The following is a 22,128-nucleotide window of genomic DNA, read 5'->3' on the forward strand; positions in this document are numbered from 1 at the left end:
AGCGCTCTATCTGCACAGAGCAATGCCCTGCCTTCCATGTGCAGTAGTGGTGTAAGTACCTGGCTTAAACCAGGATATGTGGCACATTTCCTAACTTCTGCCACTCAGTACCAACACATTATTATCATTACCAGTCCTCATTTTTGCTGCATTTAATCAAAGGTCACTGTTTATGTTGTTAGGTAGGAGTTAGCTGACGTTTTTTCTAGCTAGGAAATGTTACAGGTGGTCAGTACCACTGTCCTCTGTTTGAATTGGAATGAGAGAAGCTAGCTGCTGTGTCATGTGCATGTGTTAATATTAAAGCCAAGGTGCTACGACTAGCTAATTGACTGGATGCCCATTAACATTATAACTCCTATTGTGTGTATTTATTATTATTATTTTGTAGATTTCAAGCACTTTTCTTTTTTGAAGTGTATTTTTATTTATGTATTTGTATTATATAATACAGACAAGAAGGGAAACGGCAGAGACAAACATTGAAAAAGTCAATTAGTGTTAATATGTTAATGTTATATGTTGTGCATTGCATTTCAAATAAAAGTCCAAAAAATAAGTCCAAGGTCCGTTTTTGGTATTTTTGGTACTCAGTATAGGGGGCTGGTTTACTCCAGAAACATACATACTGTTTATGTGTATGTTGAGGAGCTGCTGTATCAAAATGAGTTATCCTCCCCCAGAAATTAGGGTTACGATATGTTTCTTTTATGATTCCAATCCATTCCTCTTTTACTGTGGCTCAGCATTTAAATAACCTTTATCAGATTTGATGGTTTAGTCACAGACTTTCCCAAAAAGTGTTGTGCTTTTCTTTCACAAATGTGGGAATGAAATTGAGTTAAAATGTACAAAACAGTGAAATTTCTCTTGCCTGGCCGGGCAGCTCTCTGGGTGCTCAGCACCCCTAACCCTCTGATCCTAGAATCGCCCCTGGTATGTGAACACCTTAGCATGCCGACATTAGTATCTAGCTCAAAGCACCGAAGCGTGTCTGTTCCGCCAGATGAGACAGACGACTGAAATATGAAACACAGAAATGATTTCTTATAACGATCCAAAGAAACAATAAAAGAGTTGTCATTTCCTCAGGGATAATAGTCTTACCTGAATTGCAGTCGAGTTGCTCTCTGTAAATCTAAATCCCACATTAATCACCAGAAGGCTCATGAGAATATTGCTCATCAACACACCCCAGTATTGCGGATCTAATATAAAGTGTCTATTATTTTGTTCAGCCAAAGTACATTTTCTGCTGTATTCCCCAGGTAGAATAGGATAATGAAAACTAAATAAATCAATTTACAATATTGAGATATGCTCCTTAACATTTAATGAAGTGCAGAGTGTTAGAAGTAGAAAAGCCCCTCACAGATGTTTAGAGATTAACATTGTCCTTAGTGTGGGCCAGCTAAAAGGCGTGGGCATCAAACAATAAATAGCTCTGGGAAACAAAGCGGCACATATGTCTTCTTGATGAAAATCACACGTAAAATGACACGTAAACCTAATGGAGGAGCAGGGACAGAGATATTGCTGGAGGTAGACACACTAATGGCTTTTGGAGATTTGTAGCCCCAGAAGGTGACTTTAATCTGTTGAGAAGACAATCCATTTTCTCTTCACCCATAGGACACAGATTTAATAGATAGTTTATCGTGGCCTTGGCTAATCAACTGTAATAATAACTGTTGATCACATCTGACCTCATTGTTCTTTTGGTGTCACTCTTGGTAGGAGAATGTCTACACCAACATTTATTTATGTTTTTATGCTTTATTTGCCAGACTAGCATGGGTCATTTGGAGTTTTTCATTATTTGTATGACCTTTCACATTTATTTCTGCCTTTCTGAAGGAGATGACACATATTTCTCTGAGTGCTGACATTTTGGTTTATTAAACAATAAAACACATCAGCTGTCTTCTTACAGTCATAGGTTACAGTACACATACAACAATTAGGAGTACAACATTATCGGAGACAGCACCTTGAGGAATAACGACCGGAATGTAAAAGTCAATAATTCAATTACTGTGTATCCTCTGCCAGTGTTGCTATTCTCTGCTTCACTGAGTACATACAGTGGACCTATAAACTCATCCTTTTTTGGGGGGGTGAGTTTTTCCTTGTCTGCTGTGAGGGTCTTAAAACAGGGGGATGTTGTATGCTATAAGGCCCTCCAGGTAAATTGTAATTTGTGATATTGGGCTTTATGAATAAAATGTAACTGATTTAAATCTTGGTGACAACTAACCTGGAAATTCAGATACACGGTGCCCGATACACAAGGATCTCTTTAGGATCTGTATGAAACACACCAGGCTTTCAACTAATCCCAGTGTAAACCCATCACGGCAATATTAGACACTCAGAGTAACTGCTATAAAGAGTGAAAAGTCAGGGACACAGGACTTTCACCCAGAAGACCACTGTTTGTGTCCTGTGTGAAATAGGGTTGGGAACGATTAACCGATACGACCGGATATCCGGTTTGACAAGCGAGAGATATGGCTACATTGGTAGCAGCCTCCTCAATCGATACGAATCAGCCATGAATCCTTATATGAATCGATTGTAGAGTCATGGATTCGGGTATTGCGAGACTAGCAATCGGTTGACTGGCTTTAACAGTTTGCAACTCGAAAACAACGCGAGAGCCGGCCCGGTGGCATGCTCTGTAGCAGGCATTACTGACGACGATAATGGATGTAAACATCAGCGCCGGCTTGACCGGTGGAGATGAGGAACAGAAGCTAATGCTGGTTGGATAAACCAGGGAGCAGCCAAGCCGCAGCAGAAACTAAAGGCAAATCCTGCCGGTTGTGAGTTGAACACGGGGTCACAGACACAGACAGAAATACGTATTCCTGAATAAGTCAATAGGTAATTTATTCCATTGAAATATCATTGATGTATTATAGAAAAGTGATTTATCTTTTTATAAATGACAAACACAGATTGTGGCAAACACAGAGAAATAGTCTGACATGCTGTCAGTGATAAGCTGCTAGTCATCACAGTCCATGATATCAACTATTAACAGGAGATGTCAGATTCTGCCCCTACATTGCATGTTATTATTTTATTCTGCTTTATGTTTATATTGTACAGCGTTATAATAAACTTTGTTCCAGACCCTAGTCCATATAAGATACATAAAAAAACCCACAGACAATACCATAAAAACAACACAACAAGTAGGTTTAAAACACTACTACACACAAATTTTACTTAAAGTTCACTTCACTTAAAGTTTAAAACTTCTTCTCATTTTTATACTGATCCCATCCAACAAAATGATGTTCATTCAGCAAGTCTTTTTTTGGTCCATGTCTAAAAATAAATACATTTGACATGTGATTTTGTTATTGTTTGACTTTTCATTTTATTTTTGCCAGTGCCATACAGCAACAATGCTTGGGGGTGTGGTCTTTTACAAATTTGAAAATACTGTAAGAATGTCACTTTTATAGAATTAGCTTCTTTATTTTACAATGTATGATTAATGTCTACATCAACAAATGTTAACCACAGAATCGTATCGAATCATATCGGTTCTACACTGTATCGAATCGTATCAAATCATTCTGTATTAAAAATATATCGTTTTTGAATCGTATCGTAACCCGTGTATCTAGATACGTATCGAATTGTCTATCACAGAGAGATTCCCAACCCTAGTGTGAAACCAAAAGTCAATGTTGACTTATTTTAACATGATGTTATGTTAAGCCATGTACGTACATCACATAGTTAGGTCATCTCATGTCACATATTTACATCACATTATGTCTAACTGTAACCCCTTAATAAACATACTAACCCAAACTATTATCGTTGTTCTTAACCTAACCAAGTTTTTCTGTTTCCTTAACCTAACTGCAACATTTCACATTAGCCATGTTTTATGGTTTCACCTAGGAGACTACTCTGCATCTGATGCAGATGTTAAAGGGTATTTGATGACATGGGAATGAGGGCAACTTGGTACGTAACCTAACTTGAATTAAATACAGTACATGATGCACTGTAAGTTAAGTGCATTACACAAGTCAACTTTCATACTTTCACACAGGACACGAACAGTGTCCTCCTGGATCAAAGTCCTGTATTTGTGTCACCCATCCATCCACCTTGACTTCATCTCCACACAGACTATGTCACCTGACTGCCTCCTTTGCACATAGGGCCAATGATCAAATTGCTGCTTTTGACTAGCTGGGAATGTGTTGAGAAGAGATGACACAAAATGACATTAAACAAGATGAGATGAAATGCAGTCGAATATTGTTTTTGGTTTGGTTTTGGTCAAGTCTACACATAAAATCTGAACAGTTTTCATGAGCTTAAAATCACATCCTCTAATCAGCAGACTCAGCTAATGTTTGCAGTAATATTTACTCCTGTATACTGACAATGCATATTTATTCTTATTGTTCAGTTAAAATGGGAATTATATAAGAGTTACATGTCCCCATCTCAAAGCTCACCCCAGGCATTGTTTCAAAGCAATTTAATTGTATAATACAAATTTACATGTCCCCTAAAATAACATAATAATGTAGCATACTTAACACTCTGGTAGTCTAAATACATAAAACAATCTCTTGTTTTAAAAAAGGCCTCTAAGGTGCTAAGGTCCACCTATCATTGAACAAACAGTCAAGATAGAGCTGTATTACCAGTGTTCATCATCCTCAGTGCAAGTATGTTTACTTCAAAGTAACTTCTCTGTCCACCTGTCCCATGATCACAGAGCTGCTGGTGCTGCAGGACTTCACCCTCAGAGGAAGACGCACATATTTCTGCTTGCTCTTCGTTAAACTTTCTAGTAGACAAGCCCCTCTCTGATCCCATGTTAGTCCTCTGACATTCAAGTCTATTTAGCCCAGCTGGAGGGCAGGTATGTCTTTGTACTGTCAGCATCAAATCTCCACCGTATGGGTGCACTATGGCTGCAAAAACACAATAAAGGCCTCAACAAATCTTGCTTGCGTGACAGCCCACTCTGAGCAGGCCTCTCAATCCCAGACGCCAGAAGAAGATGCTGGCATAGTTCATTTCTGCAAACCAGAGATGTTGTTACATTCGCTCATATGTATCATATTAATGTTTCTAGACACAAAAACACCCAGTATAGAGTTTCATTATTGCAGTGCTTTCTGAAAGCCGACTCACAAGTCTGAAGGTCAGAGCATCCTTCAGTGTACCAACATGAGGGTTGCCTTCTAGCAACACTGTAACTATGTGAGTATATTGTTGAAGCACAGTACAATGAATGCAACCCAATGGTTGCTTGAGGGACAGGATGTTTTTCAATGAACAATGTGCAATTTGGTAAAAAATGTTTGGTGTGAAACATGTCTTGTTATAGTGTGACCTTTAACCAAAGGGAACCAGACCAACCATAGTACCTGCATTCAAGAATGTTTTGATATTTTTTTAACGTATATAAAGTAAAAGAAAGTAAAGTAAGTTGTCAAACAAGGCAGATGGGGAGGGGTCACATAGGCCACCTCAACAAAACCAATGTAAATGGAAAAAACAATTGACCTATGGCTAAGCCACGCCCCCTCCACTCACTCGGACAAACTATCAACATTCATTGACTGGGTGCTATGGCAGGTGTCACAGTACATGACATTTTGCAGGAGGCAATTGATGATTTTTGGAGACATAACGATCAGATGTCATTGACAAGTAACCAAAAGGGCCTAAACTACACATTGGGATATATTCATCATTAAATTGTCGAGAAGGTCGATGAAAAGCTTAAATTACAAGCCAAAATTTACAGGTCACAGTGTACGCTTGTGAACCACATCTCGTTGCTGTCGCCATCAAAGACAACAAGTTAAAGTGCCACTGAAGTTAAGGTTTTTGGCTCAGAGTATGAGAAAAGGATAACGGCCTTTTTACCATCTTTACTAAGACTGTCTCTCTGTTAGTTTGGTGCTACAGTATTTACACTGAATCATTCAGCATAACGTTTGCCAACCTTTGCTATCTCTGCGATTACAGATAAATTAATGAAGCTAAGCTCCAGAAGTTAACGTTAGCTTAAATAGAGCCCTTTGGACAACAGCTAACAATGATGTATGATCACCAAAGTACAACCTAGAACAAAACAGGCTAATGAACTCCCAGCAAACAAGGTGACATGATGAACAACGCAGCTAGGAGCTAACGTTAGACTAACTTTAGCTAATGTTAGCTAGAGATGTTAAAGATAACTTTATATTTCTTTCCAGCAAAGTGACAATATGTTGCCTCAAACACGATGTTGACTTACCTTAGAACAGATTGTAGACATCCTTGTTAATCTTATTCACATTGAGTTTATATTGTGGTCTACCATTACCACACAACTTTATCCAAAGGAGACACTTTTCTCGGTTGAGATGTGGTTTAAGAGAGTGTAAAAAAATACACCTCGTTGCCCAGCCTCTCAGGATACCTTGTGTCAGAGTTGCATGTACCCCATGCACACCGTTTGACCATTTTTTAAACTTCAAATCTCCGAAAAAGCTCATAAAACCAAACGAAACTGACTTAATGTAATGCATTTCAATTGAAATGCAGGTTCATTAATGAACGTCCAGGCAGAGAATGTCCGAGTGTATGGGAATGGCTATACGCACTGTGATTGGCACATTGCATTTGAGGGCGGGACTTAGCCATAGGTCAATTATGTAAAGAGCCATATCTACTATTTAAAACGGGTTTTTCTAAATGAGCAAAATAAATAAGCAAAATAAGTAGGCCTATTCTTTAACATACTTACTTTGTAGTGTAAATGTTCCAGTATAAATTCAGATTTACTTATAGCCACACAAGGGGGCAGTTGGTCTGTCCACCACTTCTGTCTAGATTAAAGTTGTTCTGCAGAAATTAGTTTGATAAGTTTGGTGACCTGTTGACTGTTCCTGTAGCCACCATGAGGTGATTGGGTTGGGCCTCTCCTTTCATGAGCCTGGTGGGCGGAGTCAGGTCATCTGGGAGATTCAGCTCATCTGGTCTGGCTCCCCTCACTTCGAACCTGTTTGGTTTTGTTGTATTTAGTTTGTTTGCAATGTTAATTTTGAAAGCTATTTTAGATTTAGTCTTAGTCTTAGTTTTGAGATGATAATGCTTATTAATTTTAGTCACATTTTAGTCATTTTTATCCTCCATAGTTTAAGTCTAGTTTTAGTCGATAAAAATTAAAAACATTCTAGTCAGCTTTTAGTCTTTATGTTTTCTATGTTTCAACTGTTAAGAAGCAGAAAATAACTTAATAAAGCCTGAATTCTTTCTGAGTCTGCAACATCAGTCATGAGGTTTAAACTCCTCCTCTCACAGAGTTGGTGATTAAAACTAAACATTCATTTCTGTCAGAAAAAACTCTGCTGCGATCAGACTGTTTACTTACAGCACAGTTACACTCACGGATAACTGAGCCTCCTACCTCAGTCCGGGTTTGGAATCCTGCAGGGATCAACTGTGAAGTCTGGAGGCTGGTGGCTTCTTGCCCCACTGCCATTCAGTGGCTAACAAGTGGCGCTAACCGCTAACAGCCACTGCTGCAACCGACTGCAACTAACAGACTCCACAAATCCATTCAGCAGCTCAACCATTTACAGCCAGACACTCATGGCTAATTATTTACTGCTGAATTACAGCTCACAACTCGCACCAATGGGGCAGCACGGTGGTGTGGTGGTTAGCACTGTCGCCTCATAGCAAGAGGGTTGCCGATTCGATCCCGAGCGTGGGAGCCCTTCTGTGCAGAGTTTGCATGTTCTCCCCGTGTCAGCGTGGGTTCTCTCTGGGCTTTCCGGCTTCCTTCCACAGTCCAAAAACATGCAGATTGGGGACTAGGTTAACTGATAACTCTAAATTGTCCGTAGGTGTGAATGTGAGCGTGAATGGTTGTTTGTCTCTATGTGTCAGCCCTGCGATAGTCTGGCGACCTGTCCAGGGTGTACCCTGCCTCTCGCCCAATGTCAGCTGAGATAGGCTCCAGGCTCCGAACTTGCACCAATGGCTGGCGCTGCTGAATGTTTTCGCTGGCTAGCAAAACATCCTGGCGCAGATGTTTTACTGGTGTTTACCAGCCTGTCGCTCATTTAAATATAACTGCAAGCACGGCCGTTCTCGGCTTACAATGTCTGATAGCCCACCACTAACATTTTTGTAATATCTAATGTCATTATCAAAAATAAAACATTGATTTTGTCGTAGTTTTTGTTATCAAGATCTATTTTTTGCTCTTCATTGTTTTGTTTTCATCATGGAGAAAAGGTCGTTTTCACCACAGTTTTCCTTAAGGAAAGCAACATTGTTAGTCTTAATTTCCCTTTTAGTTATGTAACATAAACATATTTTTACTTGCTCCAATCCTCTGTGCAGCCTTAGGCCAGGTTGTGACATCTCCCAAAAATGACAAAACATACTCCTCTGAGAAATATAACTATGGCAACAGAGCAGGAATAAGAGAAGTAATAATCCTAAACCCAAAAATATGTCTACACAAGATGATGAAAGTGAGAGGAGAAAACTGAAATAGAGATTCAGTAATATATCAGAATGTGACAGAGATGTGTTTTATCAACCCTTTTATTGGAGGGTTTCTCCACAGAATGTCTCTACCTCACTATAATTTGGTTAAAGTTTAAACTTATGAAACACGTCTGAAATAAGTAAACAAGTGAAAGAGAAAATCTCAGTTTAACAGCTGCGTGTTTAGAATTGGATGTTTATCAAAGTAGTTTGTTCTGTGTAAAAAAAACATGATGATTATTTCGTCTGTATGAGATACAGTAATAATGTTCCAAACCCAACACATTGTATGTTTATCCCTTTGATCCCTTTGAGCATAATCCAAGTGTTTTCATTTGGCTTATGATTTCCAACTGTTTTTTAAACCCAGTGATACAAGGACCTGAGACATTATTAATTCTAGGTTGAATTAATTTTAGGTATAAAAGTCCATATGGGATGGGGCATCGGTAGCATAGTGGATAGCGCCCCATGTACAGAGGCGATGCCTCGATGCAGCGGTCGCAGGCTCGACTCCGGCTTGCAACCATTTGCTGCGTGTTGCTCTCTTACCCCATTTCACTCAGTCCTGTTCATTAAAGGCAAAAGCCCAAAAAAATAATCTTTAAAAAAAAGAAAAAAAAGTCCATATGGGATGTCTTGTTTTCAGCAATAAAAATAATTTTGCGTCTCACTTTAGCCTCATTCTAAAAGGAAAAATCTGTTGTTTGTGTCAAAGTACAACAGTCAGACAAATTGACTACTCCACAGCTCCAGCCTTTCGTTCAAATATGGTCACTTCTGGCTTAAAAAATGAAGATGGTGATGGCCAAAAGGCTTCAAAATGGGAGTCCACAAACCAATAGGTGACGTCACAGTAGCTACGTCCATTATTTATACAGTCTGTGGTCAAATCCCATAGACCACCATGTAAAAATGCACAACTTCACGGTGAACAAATAAAAACAACAAAAAACGCTTTCAGTCTCTCTAGCTAATTTCACCATTAATCACAACTGTATGTTTTTTGTTTTTTTTTTTATTTTTATTTTTATAAAACTCACCTGTTTATATTTTATTAAGGCTTAAGTTTATGCACAATTAAGGGCAGAGAAGCTTTGAGTGACAGGTTGTCTGTCAGATGTCACCAGAGCCTCTGAGTCAGATCCACCCCTCACTCCTCCACAGCACCATCCTCTCATCCAAATATGGCTCCAAAAATGATGGTGAAAACTTATGGCCTCGAAATAGCAGTCAACAAACCACTAAGCAACATCATGGTGGCTACATCCATTATTTTTACACAGTCTGTGGCTGGAGTCTGGGAGCCACAGACATGAGAGAAAGTCTTGAGAGTTGAGCTAACACATTGTTGGCTTCTGTCTTTTCATGGGATTTGTTGACAGTAATAAACACAGAATGTAGCATGCCTCATTATTTTAATACAGAGGAGACTAAACCCCTGAGCTAATGGCAGCCTTCAGAAACATTTTGTACAGCTCCCGAACATGACATGAAATGCATGTATCGTATTTTAATCATCCGCAGTTCAACACCTTTACATTTAATACACTACTTGGCTCCTGTGTCAAACTGAGACCCCCCTAACAAGCATCTGTCAGATCAGGTATGACAACTTGTAGAGGGCTACTGGTTGCATGGCAACTAGTGGCACATCATGAGTGTCATGGTAATTACATTGTATTATCCCTGCTAAAGCAACAACAACTCAGCAGTTTAATGTAGAAGTGAGATGGGGAAAAAAAATTTGTTTCATGTATGCACTTTTCCTGTGCACATCTAAATCATATGCTGGCTCTGTGAAATTGGCACTCAGTCATCAAAACTTCAAGAAGTCATGTTTTCATAATGAAGGCTAAAATGTAACACAGTAAATCACCTATTTTTGGATCTTTAGCGAAATCATTATAATTCCTGTAAATATCTAACATTGTCTCTCACAGAACCTGCCCTTGTTGTCTGCAGCCTTACCACTGTGATGTAACAATAATGATCACTAACGACTTTGCAAACAAGCAGCAAAGACTTTAGGCGGTAGACTTTATTTATCCACTTTAGACTTTATTTATCCATATTGTTCAAATACAAATATCAAAGTATGTAATAAGCCAAAAGGGGGTGGCTGGAATATACATTTTTGTATCCATGTATAATAAGACAGACAGGTTCACACACAAGTGCAGTCATACAGAGGAATATTTTCCATATTTCTTTACATCTTTCTTGTGGTAACTGATCAATAAACCTGCTCAGTGAAATCTATGTGCAGATTGGCTAAGAACCAAACCAAAAAAAAAACAGCCACTTTCATCAAAATAATCCGAAAAACCAATCCAGTATATATTAAATACACTGTGCACTTCATGCTCTATCAGTGAGGTAATCTCCTTTTCTTTCTATCCCTGAGGCTGGTTATTTTGTCGCTGTCAATAATGTCATGAAGAGCATTCTTATAACCGGCTTAAATGTAAGACTTGAAGAATGAGTTTTTAGGAGGAACATGGTGAAGTATCCTCACTAATGTTATCAAGGGAGGCATGCACACGCATACAAAAAAGAAACTACAAGTAACAAGAGTCCCACCTTCACTGACACAAGCACTTCATCACATAGAACTTACTTAGTAGCAGGTTTTTAAAGAAAGCAAAGGCTTTATGAATCATCATCATTATTATTATTTGTCACATTATTTAACGCTTTAAGGAGACAGTTCACTCGCAATACAAAAATACATATTTTCTCCCTTACCTGTAGTGCTATTTTTCAATTCAGATTGTTTTGGTGTGAGTTGCTGAGTGTTAAAGATATCTGCCATAGAGATGTCTGCCTTTTCTTGAAAATAATGGAACTAGATGGAGCTTGGCTGGTGGTGCTCACACAGACATTTGAAAAACAATGTCACAAACTCACAAAAGAAGGTTGTGGCTAGATGGTAACACTATATTTGTGAAAATCTCTGGCAGGCTACATTAGATTTCTCTTGTCTCACTGTTTTATGGTGTTGCCATGGTAAAGGTCTTGGTTGGGGTTAGGGACAGATCATAGTTTGAGTTGAAATTGTATCTTGAAACATGGGATATGAAATCACACTCAAGTTCTCCAAATCTGGGGTTACCATTTAGACACAACTACAAAGGAGGGACTCACATAAAATACATTGCTCTGTATCATCACTAGTGGTAAAAAAAAAAAAAAAAAAACTTCATAAGATACCTTAAAGATTTTGGCACAAACACATCACATACTGCAGCTTGCCAAATACTGACTACAAAAAGTTAAAAATGACAATTATTTAAGCACTAATAGTGACAAAAACTGGATTTTATAATAACGATGAGAATAAGTTAATACAAGAATTTCCAGCAAATTGAACATTTTACAATTATGATTCTTAACTGTACATGTTATCCTGCTCCAGTATCAGTATCAGCACTGTTAACATCCTGAGCTAATTATGAGGATTAAAATGTACTTATGTGAGGAAAAAGAGCCCACACCTTATAAAAATAAAAATTAAAAAATTACATCATTTTTACAACAGTGCTGTCTTGACACAGCTGTAACCCTCTGTGGCAATGACAAAAGAATACTATCATTATGCAAGTATACCGTACAGAACATACTGTAATGAGGAAGTTTATTGTTGGTTAAGCCCTGAAGGTTTTCTGATGATGATATAAACACATAATGTGTAGTTAAGCACAGATGTCATGGTCAAATGGTTCTGAATGCCTATCAAGCATTATATTATGCATTTGTGCTTCGTGTTGGCTTAGTAGGTCTCATCTCAATTTATATGCTGTGCTCTCAGGTGAGACTCCACACGCTTCTTCTTTTCCAGAATCCTAATGCTTATCTATTAGTTACTAGTGTGCTAGTAAATGGAAATTTCTACCCTTTGACATGGTAGTGTTTAAAGTGTTCAAATTTCAAATCACCCCATGCGCAAGCAGAGAACAGGAGGCTTTCCAACTGAGCCTGCAATCCTGTTCCCCTGTTACTGCTTGTCACAGCCATCAACTCAGCGCAACTGCCTCAAGGCATTAGAACATGCACTTTGACTGGAGGAAGTTGACACAATATCTCATCACACTACCTTGTACTTCACCCTTGAGAGATGCACTATTCTAAACGCAGTATCATCAATCGTCCAAGATGTCTAGATAGGCCTTCATTCTTCCTGAAACATTAAAAACTATCAGGGGTAAGAGTAAGGTTCAGTGCCCTTATGAATAAAAACTGAATTGCACCATGGTGCCATTCGTAAAAATCTTACAGGTATTACATCACCTGCTCAGAGAGTTTGCAGAGAGAGTTGACAAAGTTTGATAGGTTTACAATATGTGCACAACAAACAAACAATATAAACAATCAACACGGTAAGGTTCATCAAAAATGCCTGGAATGCCACCAAAACCAACTGCTTTAATGTGACTTTGTTTGGCTGCACTGTAAACAGTTATACCACTTGTCCTACTGGTGCTATTTTAGACTGTGATTACGGTAAAATGTTAATCAAACAAGGGGTAATTAAAAAATAATGCTGTGGTTACTGGATAGTGTATTGCTGAACTGTATCAACATTTCTGTGACTTGGCAAGTACGTAATTAGCAATATTTCCTCATTATGCTAATAGAAAATGTAATTCACTTGTTTCCTTCAAAAACGCATTTGCTGTTTCAAGTTATTTGTAAATAAACATAATTTTTAGGAGACAGAGCTGTAGAAAATACATATGTAAAATAATATATATGTTCATGTTTAAAGTCTATTTCAATCAGTAGAGACTTTATTTAAAAGTAAACTAAATTCATTGATATGGTGCAAAATAAAGTTTGGAAATATGAAAAATCTTTGGCAATTAGATCCCATCAATACAGGCATATTTCTGTATTTGCTTTTTCAAATTAGTTGTATATACATCTCCCATTCTCTTTTCCAAGTCATTAAATACAGATGTTTTGTCACATAACGTAACACGAGTGACATCAGTGGGCAACACTAACTGCGTTCTCCTGGGTGAAAGTCATGTTTTTGTGTGACCCATCCACTCCCAGATAACGTGAACTTTCTCACTCCTTATACTACATCAGTTGCCTTCAGCATCAAGCATTGCCGCAGATTGGTTTACAGAGATCGCTGAAAGCTTTATGCGTCTCATCAAGATGCTAATGGGTGCCTTTGGCGTCAATATCACACACTGTGGAACATGACAAAGCATTGGTATTTGGCAACCTGGGGATGAGAATAGGCTGACATTCACTTGGAGCAAATATACACATATAGTACATTCATGTATTTCTGATGCCTGTTTTTCATTGTCTTAGAAATGCAATACATAATCTACCAGAAGCCTCAGGTCCTCTGGAAGTGTTCATGCAGTGTCTCATTCTGTCTAAATCTGAGACACCATTTCCAGGTCCTCCATGATCAGGTCCTGTTCTTTGATATGACTTTTAGCAGCCAAGCTCCCTCCTTCCTGACATGAGCACTTCCCATTCTTCCTTAACACTGAACTGGCTCTTGAGCCTGATCTACTGAGGACAGCAGGCTGGACCGGGAGTACAGCATTCCCTCGGATTCGGTACGAGTAGGTCTTCTGGTGCCCATTGCTCTCAGAGCACAGCTGGAATTTGAAAGCAGCTTGAAAGCCTCTACGAAAATTCTCATTGAAGAACCCATAGATGATTGGGTTGACGCTGCTGTTGAAGAAGGCCAACCAGTGAGCTAAGGGATACACGTAGATGTTAATAACACGATACTGGTGTTCTGTCAGGCTGGCGTAGTCGCTCAGCATCATCAGCGTCCACAGAGGGAGCCAGGATAAGATGAAGAGCAGAGCCACAACCAGCAGCATCATTATCACCCGATTCTTTTTCTTCAAAATTGTGTGACGACCCTCCATGCTAGATTTGCTGTTGCCTCCACCCTGTTCAGACATACTTCCACTGCCCCTCACCTGAAGAATAGCTGTCTTGGAGAGGGTGAAGCCAATGCGGGCATACATGATGACGATAAGGCTGAGAGGAGCGAGGTAGATGTTGGCAAACAGGACGGTGGTATAGATTTTCCTCATTTCCTGATTGGGCCAATTTTCCCTGCACCAGTAGAAGGGGCGAGTGTTGTTGCTACCAAGGACAATTCGCACTCTCTGCTCCTTTGTGACTTGGAGCATGACCCCAGAGGGACACATAATGGACACAGCTAGGACCCATATAATGACGATAATTAGCTTTGAGGTGGCGATGGTCAGCTTCTGCTTGAAAGGGTAGACAATGCAGCGGAACCTGACACAAAGGGGATTGGAGGAAATGTATAAAGGAAAAGAAGTCTTTTATGAGCATATAATAACCAGTAATACTATTGCAACCCTCACCTGTCAACAGCAATTGCCACTAGAGTAAAGACAGATGCTGACACGGAAATCCCTTGAACCATACCGCTTAGCTTACACACTATGCTACCAAATGGCCATCCTGTGGAAAAGAGAAAAAAGAGAAGAAAAGAAAAGAAAGCAGACTGCATGACTAATTTGTAGGGATTGTATCAGTGAAAAAAACCACAGGTGTCCTTCTGTTCTCAACACTTCCTTTCCAACACTTTTTCCATTTTTCTCACAGTATGATGTCATAGTCAGTGGTGTAGTGGGGAGTATATGCAGGTATGCGGGATATAACCACTTCTTTTTCAGGCCATTTACCGTATACCCACCTATCAGCCAAATAGCCCTTGTAATATATGGGAGAGTATACTAACTTCCTCCTCAGTAACCTACTCATCTAACTAGTAGTACACCCACCTCATCAACCACCACTACACCTCTGGTCATAGTGTGGCGGATTTCTTTATATGGTCATTCGCACCAGGCATGCTACATAAGCGCTACATTATGTAGCCTACACTGCTACATGAAGCTTCATGCTAGCATCAGGTAAACATGTCAACTGTTGCTGGTGTTGTAAATTTCTCCACAATGTCGGATCATTATCCTGCTAGAACAGGTTCAGTTGTGTTTAAAAGATTTTTTGGGCATTCTTCACAGTAGAAAGTGCCACTATTCTGTTACAAAAATATTTCGGCTACAGTGATGATGCAAATATGCAGGAATGACCCAGAAATGAGGCAGCATTTTATAACTCTTGGTTGCCTCGTCTTGAAGTCGATGGATTTTGTGTTGTTGTTTTTTGGTTAGAAATAAGGTCTCTCATTAAGTCAAGCTTAAGAGACTTTCACATTTTGTTCTATGACATAAATTACATCAGTAAGTACCCTACTTGAAATTTTTGAAGGTTTTGTGTGCCTTAAAAAAGGCAGTTGTTAACTAGTGGCTAACTGAGACTATGCAGCATCAACACACTGAATACTAGCTTTTTACCGTTAGCATTTTACTTCTGGTGATTGAATTTAGGCTTCAAAAATCATACAAGCACTGTTCATTTGAGATTATCAGAACTTGTAAGTATGCCCAGCACATTCTCACTCCGATCTTGTCACATACCGACTTTTCGATATGACTTCTTGCTCCTAATGGCTAAAAACAATTAGACTTGATTTCCTGCACTTTAGAGAAAATTGAGTATAATATTTTCATATTATAACCCAGCATTGACATATCATTAAAGAGAGAACAATTGGAACTACAAAAAAAAGACCTGTTATGATGTTGTCCACCAGCGTGGTTGGCATGCAGAAGATGCCAACCAGCAGGTCACTGATGGCGAGGTTGAGAATAAACAGGTTGGTGACCGTACGCATGTTCTTGCTGCGCAGCACAATGAAACACACCACGCCGTTGCCCACCATGCACACCAGGAATATGAACAGGTAGGAGACGGTGAAGATTGCAGCCACAGAGGGCTTGTGGAGGTAGAAGTCAACATAGGTGATGTTCTGGTGGGTCACAGGGTTTTCCTGCAATCTTGAGGAATTAGATGGGTTCGGTCCCCCCACCCAGCTGGTGTTAAGAACTAGGTTCTGGGTCATGGTGATATCTGGGTATAATAGAGACAGAGACATAAAGACAGGCAGTGGTATAATGATGGGTAAGCTATTACATTGTGTACTCAGTACACATGGTTATATATCCGATATCCTCTGTCAATAAAACCATCCAATTGTAAAAGAACTCATTAAAACATACTTCTTCCCAGTAGGAGTGTAATCTTGTGGAGCAGAAGAAGGAATCAATTACAAAAAACAAAATCAATAAGCCAGCTCCTTTGGTTTTTGATTATTGTGGTTGGATTGAGTAGTCATGTGTATGCTCTCTCACATACCCCCAGTATAATGCTGAGCAAAATCACCAATCTGTTCTGAGAGAAGTGGCAAAGCGTGGCTGGCAACACGCAGATTGGTTGCATCAATCATCCCGTCTAGTATTCTGGGATGAAATGAGGTTATAATTGATCTCAAACTATTTATGACATATATGTGATTGGTAGATTTTACACACCTTGATGGATGAAGCATTTTCCACAAGATTGAGCTTGTGCTCTTTGCAGAAGGATGACTTGAATTAAATCTAATAAACTTGTGTTTTATTTTTTCATATGATGTGTTCACGTCTTGAAGCTCAACATCTACTGTGTATCTAAAAGACTGTCCAATCACGGTGTGAACATTTTTTCACTGTTATAAACAGATAGGCCAGGGCAACTCAGTGATGAATGTTGAATTGATGTAGTTAATATGATGAATTAATAATTACTATTTAATAAGTAATTTCTCCATCATGTAATCTAATTTCATTTTCACACTTGATTGCGTATTTAAAGGGACAGTCCAGCCCAAAATCAAAAATACACATTTTTCCTCTTACCTGTTTTGCTATTTATCTGTCTAGATTGTTTTGGTGTGAGTTGCAGAGTGTTGGAAATATCAGTTGTAGAGATGTCTGCCTTCTCTCCAGTACAATGGGACTAGATGGCACACCACACTTTGTGGTGCTCAAAGCACCAACAAATACATTTGAAAAAATCAACAGCAATGTCTCTTTCTAGAAATCATGGCCTGGGTTCTCATTTATAAAACAGTGTGTAGGATCCATACTAAAAGTGTGCATGCAGGCAAAAGTAGAAAATGGTGTGCACCAAAAAATATTGTGACCTATAAAACCGTGCAGAGAAAAAAATTAAAAAAAAAAAAAAATGTTAAAAAAAAAACAAAAAAAAAACAACTCAGCAGCAATGTCTCTTTACAGAAATCATGACCCACTTACTCAAGATAATCCACAGACCTTGTTGTGAGCAGTTTCATGTAGGAACTATTTTCATTCTACCAAACTACAACCTTCAACCGTATCACAGTGCAGAAGAAGTGTGCATCTACTGCTAGCTCACCTAGCACTGCTAAGCTAGCTAACATTACAGCTCAGCCGAGGTAGACGCCATTAATGTTTACTTCTCACACTGCCACAAGCCGTGTGCCATCTTGTTCCATTATATTGGAGAGAAGGCAGACATTTCTACAGCTGATATCTCCAACACTCCCACTAAGAGGAAAAATATGAAAAAAAAATTGATATTTGGCTAGACTGTGCCTTTAAAGAAAACATTACATCTAATAGAATTTGCCTGATAGCCAGAGTAAAAGAGAATATTTGATTACAGCTGCTCTGCTACTTATAGTTCCTTGCCCATACAATTTTGATCATTGTGCAGCGTATTATACTAAAGCAAACACCAATCAAGAACTGAATAATATAATCTAAGTCTAGCAAACATCTGAGATTCAAACCCTCTGTGGATTAGATGAGAAACTCTTGTAACAATTACACGGATGACTGAGAAGATGTTGGAGCTAATAGCCCAAATGCAATAAAATACATCCAGGACCAAGGAGACCACTGTAACACAATAGAAAATGTGCTCTTAGATAAATTATTGTACTTATTATACTTTTAAAAGTCATGTCTGGTGGGTATTTTGTTCATATCAGTCTTTACAATACCTCACTTATTGGAAAATGTCTTTATTTTCCTGACAAAAGTCTTTCTATTAAATCAATGTGCAGTCATGTGGCCTTATCATCTTCACAGTTAACTAATAAAAGTAGATCTAGTAGTGTATGCATAAATAATAAGTCTGGGGGATGTGATGGACGGAGAAAAAAGATTCCAGAGGGAGATTATTATAATACATTAACAATTTCTGAAGTTTGCCAAATAATTTTATACGAGACACTTATTTTCTTACCTTATAGGAAACAGTATATTCCTTTCTTCTGTCCTTTCAGATGTTATTTATCCAGAAATTCCAGTTGGAGCACAGTTGCGCTCTCATCCCTATGTGAGACCCTGTGCATCTGCTCAGTCCGCCTGCCGGGCAGAGACTGCTGTAGTGCTTATAGATGGCAGAGAGAAAATAAGATTCATTCATGTGAGGGGCGGTGCAGGTGCTGGGAGCAATACATATGCGGAGGTGTTCTGTGACATGAATGTTACATGGATTTCATATGCATTATGTACTGTACACTGACTCCTTGTCACTGAGGGGCAGATGGTGGGCATCTGAAGACACCTGTTTTCTTTAGCATTCATCGGGCAAGTAGGTGTGGGGGAATGTCATTGCTCATCGTGGATCAACCGTCAGATTGTCAGTCCTCCTCCTCAGTGCTCACCCCACACTGATCAGGTCTCACCTTTTACAACTCTTCTCTCACACCTACAACTCTTCTCTCACACCTGCACAAAAATGTGAAGTCTGGGTGGTGCACAGAAGTTTCTGCAGCTCTGTATGACTTCATCACAGTGCAGTATTTTAATTTGGTTTAAGGTACATGTTGGCTGAAGTAATATCAGAAATGCAGGCTGCAGCACTTGCAAAAAAATATACAAAATATTGTAAACATAATTCATGATTAATGGCATGTGGGACAGAAAATTAGCTTAGATGGTAAAAATAGAGAGATGATGGGTTTTGAGAGTGAGATTTAGTGAAGGGTCAACAGCTGATTAGTGTGACTCATCAGATGTAGACTGCAGCTATAAGCTTGCCATTGGGCCACTGATTTCGACCGGCATTCTTCCTTTCTTCTGTTATCTGCACGTTATCATTTCCAAATCACCTTTCCAACGGGATAAAACAACCTCTTAGATAACAACTTACTGTATACACGAAGATTTTGACGCAATAAGGCATGCCTGCTTTGTTCTTTCAGTGAAATGTTGTAAAGATCTACAACGAATAAAACAACTTGTGAATGCATGTCAGAAATGCCCAGACTGCATCTCGCGGGACTCTCACACCCGGTGTTGATTTGTTTCCTGACACGGCCAGTCTGAGTTGATTTGCCACATCTTTTTTACCCCTAGCAGCAGCATGCGGCAGTGACAGCGACTTCAGTAATGTCCTGATTAATTTCACTTCGAGCCTCTGTTACATCACTGTAACAAAATGGTTTAACTGCTACATATAAAATTACCTGGATGGTCTGGGTATTATCGGCTACTTCTTCCACACTGTGCAGCCTGTAGAGCAAGCATGCTAGAGGCTTATGCCAGCTGAGCGGCTAACTATTGCCAGCTGAATGGCTGACTTGTTGTTGGACCAAATAAAATGTATCCACTGATTTACAGACATCTTTTTCACAATGTACAGTACAGGCCAAAAGTTTGGACACACCTTCTCATTCAATGCGTTTTCTTTATTTTCATGACTATTTACATTGTAGATTCTCACTGAAGGCATCAAAACTATGAATGAACACATGTGGAGTTATGTACTTAACAAAAAAAGGTGAAATAACTGAAAACATGTTTTATATTCTAGTTTCTTCAAAATAGCCACCCTTTGCTCTGATTACTGCTTTGCACACTCTTGGCATTCTCTCCATGAGCTTCAAGAGGTAGTCACCTGAAATGGTTTTCCAACAGTCTTGAAGGAGTTCCCAGAGGTGTTTAGCACTTGTTGGCCCCTTTGCCTTCACTCTGCGGTCCAGCTCACCCCAAACCATCTCGATTGGGTTCAGGTCCGGTGACTGTGAAGGCCAGGTCATCTGCCGCAGCACTCCATCACTCTCCTTCTTGGTCAAATAGCCCTTACACAGCCTGGAGGTGTGTTTGGGGTCATTGTCCTGTTGAAAAATAAATGATGGTCCAACTAAACGCAAACCGGATGGGATGGCATGTCGCTGCAGGATGCTGTGGTAGCCATGCTGGTTCAGTGTGCCTTCAATTTTGAATAAATCCCCAACAGTGTCACCAGCAAAACACCCCACACCATCACACCTCCTCCTCCATGCTTCACAGTGGGAACCAGGCATGTGGAATCCATCCGTTCACCTTTTCTCGTCTCACAAAGACACGGCGGTTGGAACCAAAGATCTCAAATTTGGACTCATCAGACCAAAGCACAGATTTCCACTGGTCTAATGTCCATTCCTTGTGTTTCTTGGCCCAAACAAATCTCTTCTGCTTGTTGCCTCTCCTTAGCAGTGGTTTCCTAGCAGCTATTTGACCATGAAGGCCTGATTCGCAGTCTCCTCTTAACAGTTGTTCTAGAGATGGGTCTGCTGCTAGAACTCTGTGTGGCATTCATCTGGTCTCTGATCTGAGCTGCTGTTAACTTGCCATTTCTGAGGCTGGTGACTCGGATGAACTTATCCTCAGAAGCAGAGGTGACTCTTGGTCTTCCTTTCCTGGTCGGTCCTCATGTGTGCCAGTTTCGTTGTAGCGCTTGATGGTTTTTGCGACTCCACTTGGGGACACATTTAAAGTTTTTGCAATTTTCCGGACTGACTGACCTTCATTTCTTAAAGTAATGATGGCCACTCGTTTTTCTTTAGTTAGCTGATTGGTTCTTGCCATAATATGAATTTTAACAGTTGTCCAATAAGGCTGTCGGCTGTGTATTAACCTGACTTCTGCACAACACAGCTGATGGTCCCAACCCCATTGATAAAGCAAGAAATTCCACTAATTAACCCTGATAAGGCACACCTGTGAAGTGGAAACCATTTCAGGTGACTACCTCTTGAAGCTCATGGAGAGAATGCCAAGAGTGTGCAAAGCAGTAATCAGAGCAAAGGGTGGCTATTTTGAAGAAACTAGAATATAAAACATGTTTTCAGTTATTTCACCTTTTTTTGTTAAGTACATAACTCCACATGTGTTCATTCATAGTTTTGATGCCTTCAGTGAGAATCTACAATGTAAATAGTCATGAAAATAAAGAAAACGCATTGAATGAGAAGGTGTGTCCAAACTTTTGGCCTGTACTGTAAATCAATGGGAAAATGTCTTTTTGGGCCGCAGGACATCACATGACATTGCAGTGCTACTGTTTGGCCACTACGAAACATTAGCTCACTTGCTGGGGGCCTGCTTTTAACAGTGAGCTCCTCCTGAGCTAAAGTATAGTCACGCTTCACCTCTAGGGCGACAACTATCCAGTTAGGTGTGTCTTTTTTATCACTAAAAGTTGAATCACACGGTGATATTTGTGGGGCCTTAGTGAGGCTATAGTGCGTAACTTCTACAGGTCCGTAAATGTCCGTTTCACCCAAGCCACTACTCGAGGAGATGACACAATGCTGATTAAGCCGATCGACTCCTAACATCTCGCGATATTTTTCAATATATATCA

At 39.5% G+C, this 22,128-nt stretch overlaps 1 protein-coding gene across 1 annotated transcript; it reads right to left on the reverse strand.

The window, feature by feature from the left end:
- Positions 1-13,940: 13,940 nt before the first annotated feature.
- LOC125905964 (neuropeptide FF receptor 2-like) lies at positions 13,941-16,528 on the reverse strand. Its single transcript, XM_049604309.1, has 3 exons — positions 16,198-16,528; positions 14,922-15,021; positions 13,941-14,832 (listed from the first exon to the last, which is right to left on the reverse strand). The coding sequence occupies exons 1-3, from the start codon at positions 16,526-16,528 to the stop codon at positions 13,941-13,943; spliced, it is 1,323 nt and encodes a 440-aa protein (XP_049460266.1).
- Positions 16,529-22,128: the final 5,600 nt, after the last annotated feature.

This window comes from Epinephelus fuscoguttatus, linkage group LG18 (assembly GCF_011397635.1).
Source record: "Epinephelus fuscoguttatus linkage group LG18, E.fuscoguttatus.final_Chr_v1".
Taxonomy (NCBI): Eukaryota; Metazoa; Chordata; class Actinopteri; order Perciformes; family Serranidae; genus Epinephelus; species Epinephelus fuscoguttatus.

Excerpts from the sequence above, each read along its gene's own strand:
- LOC125905964 (XM_049604309.1), bottom strand. The coding sequence starts at position 16,528 with ATGACCCAGAACCTAGTTCTTAACACCAGCTGGGTGGGGGGACCGAAC. Across the intron at positions 15,022-16,197 it reads GGTGGACAACATCATAACAG|GATGGCCATTTGGTAGCATA; the intron begins GTCTTTTTTTTG and ends TCTTTTCCACAG. Across the intron at positions 14,833-14,921 it reads GTGGCAATTGCTGTTGACAG|GTTCCGCTGCATTGTCTACC; the intron begins GTGAGGGTTGCA and ends CCTTTGTGTCAG.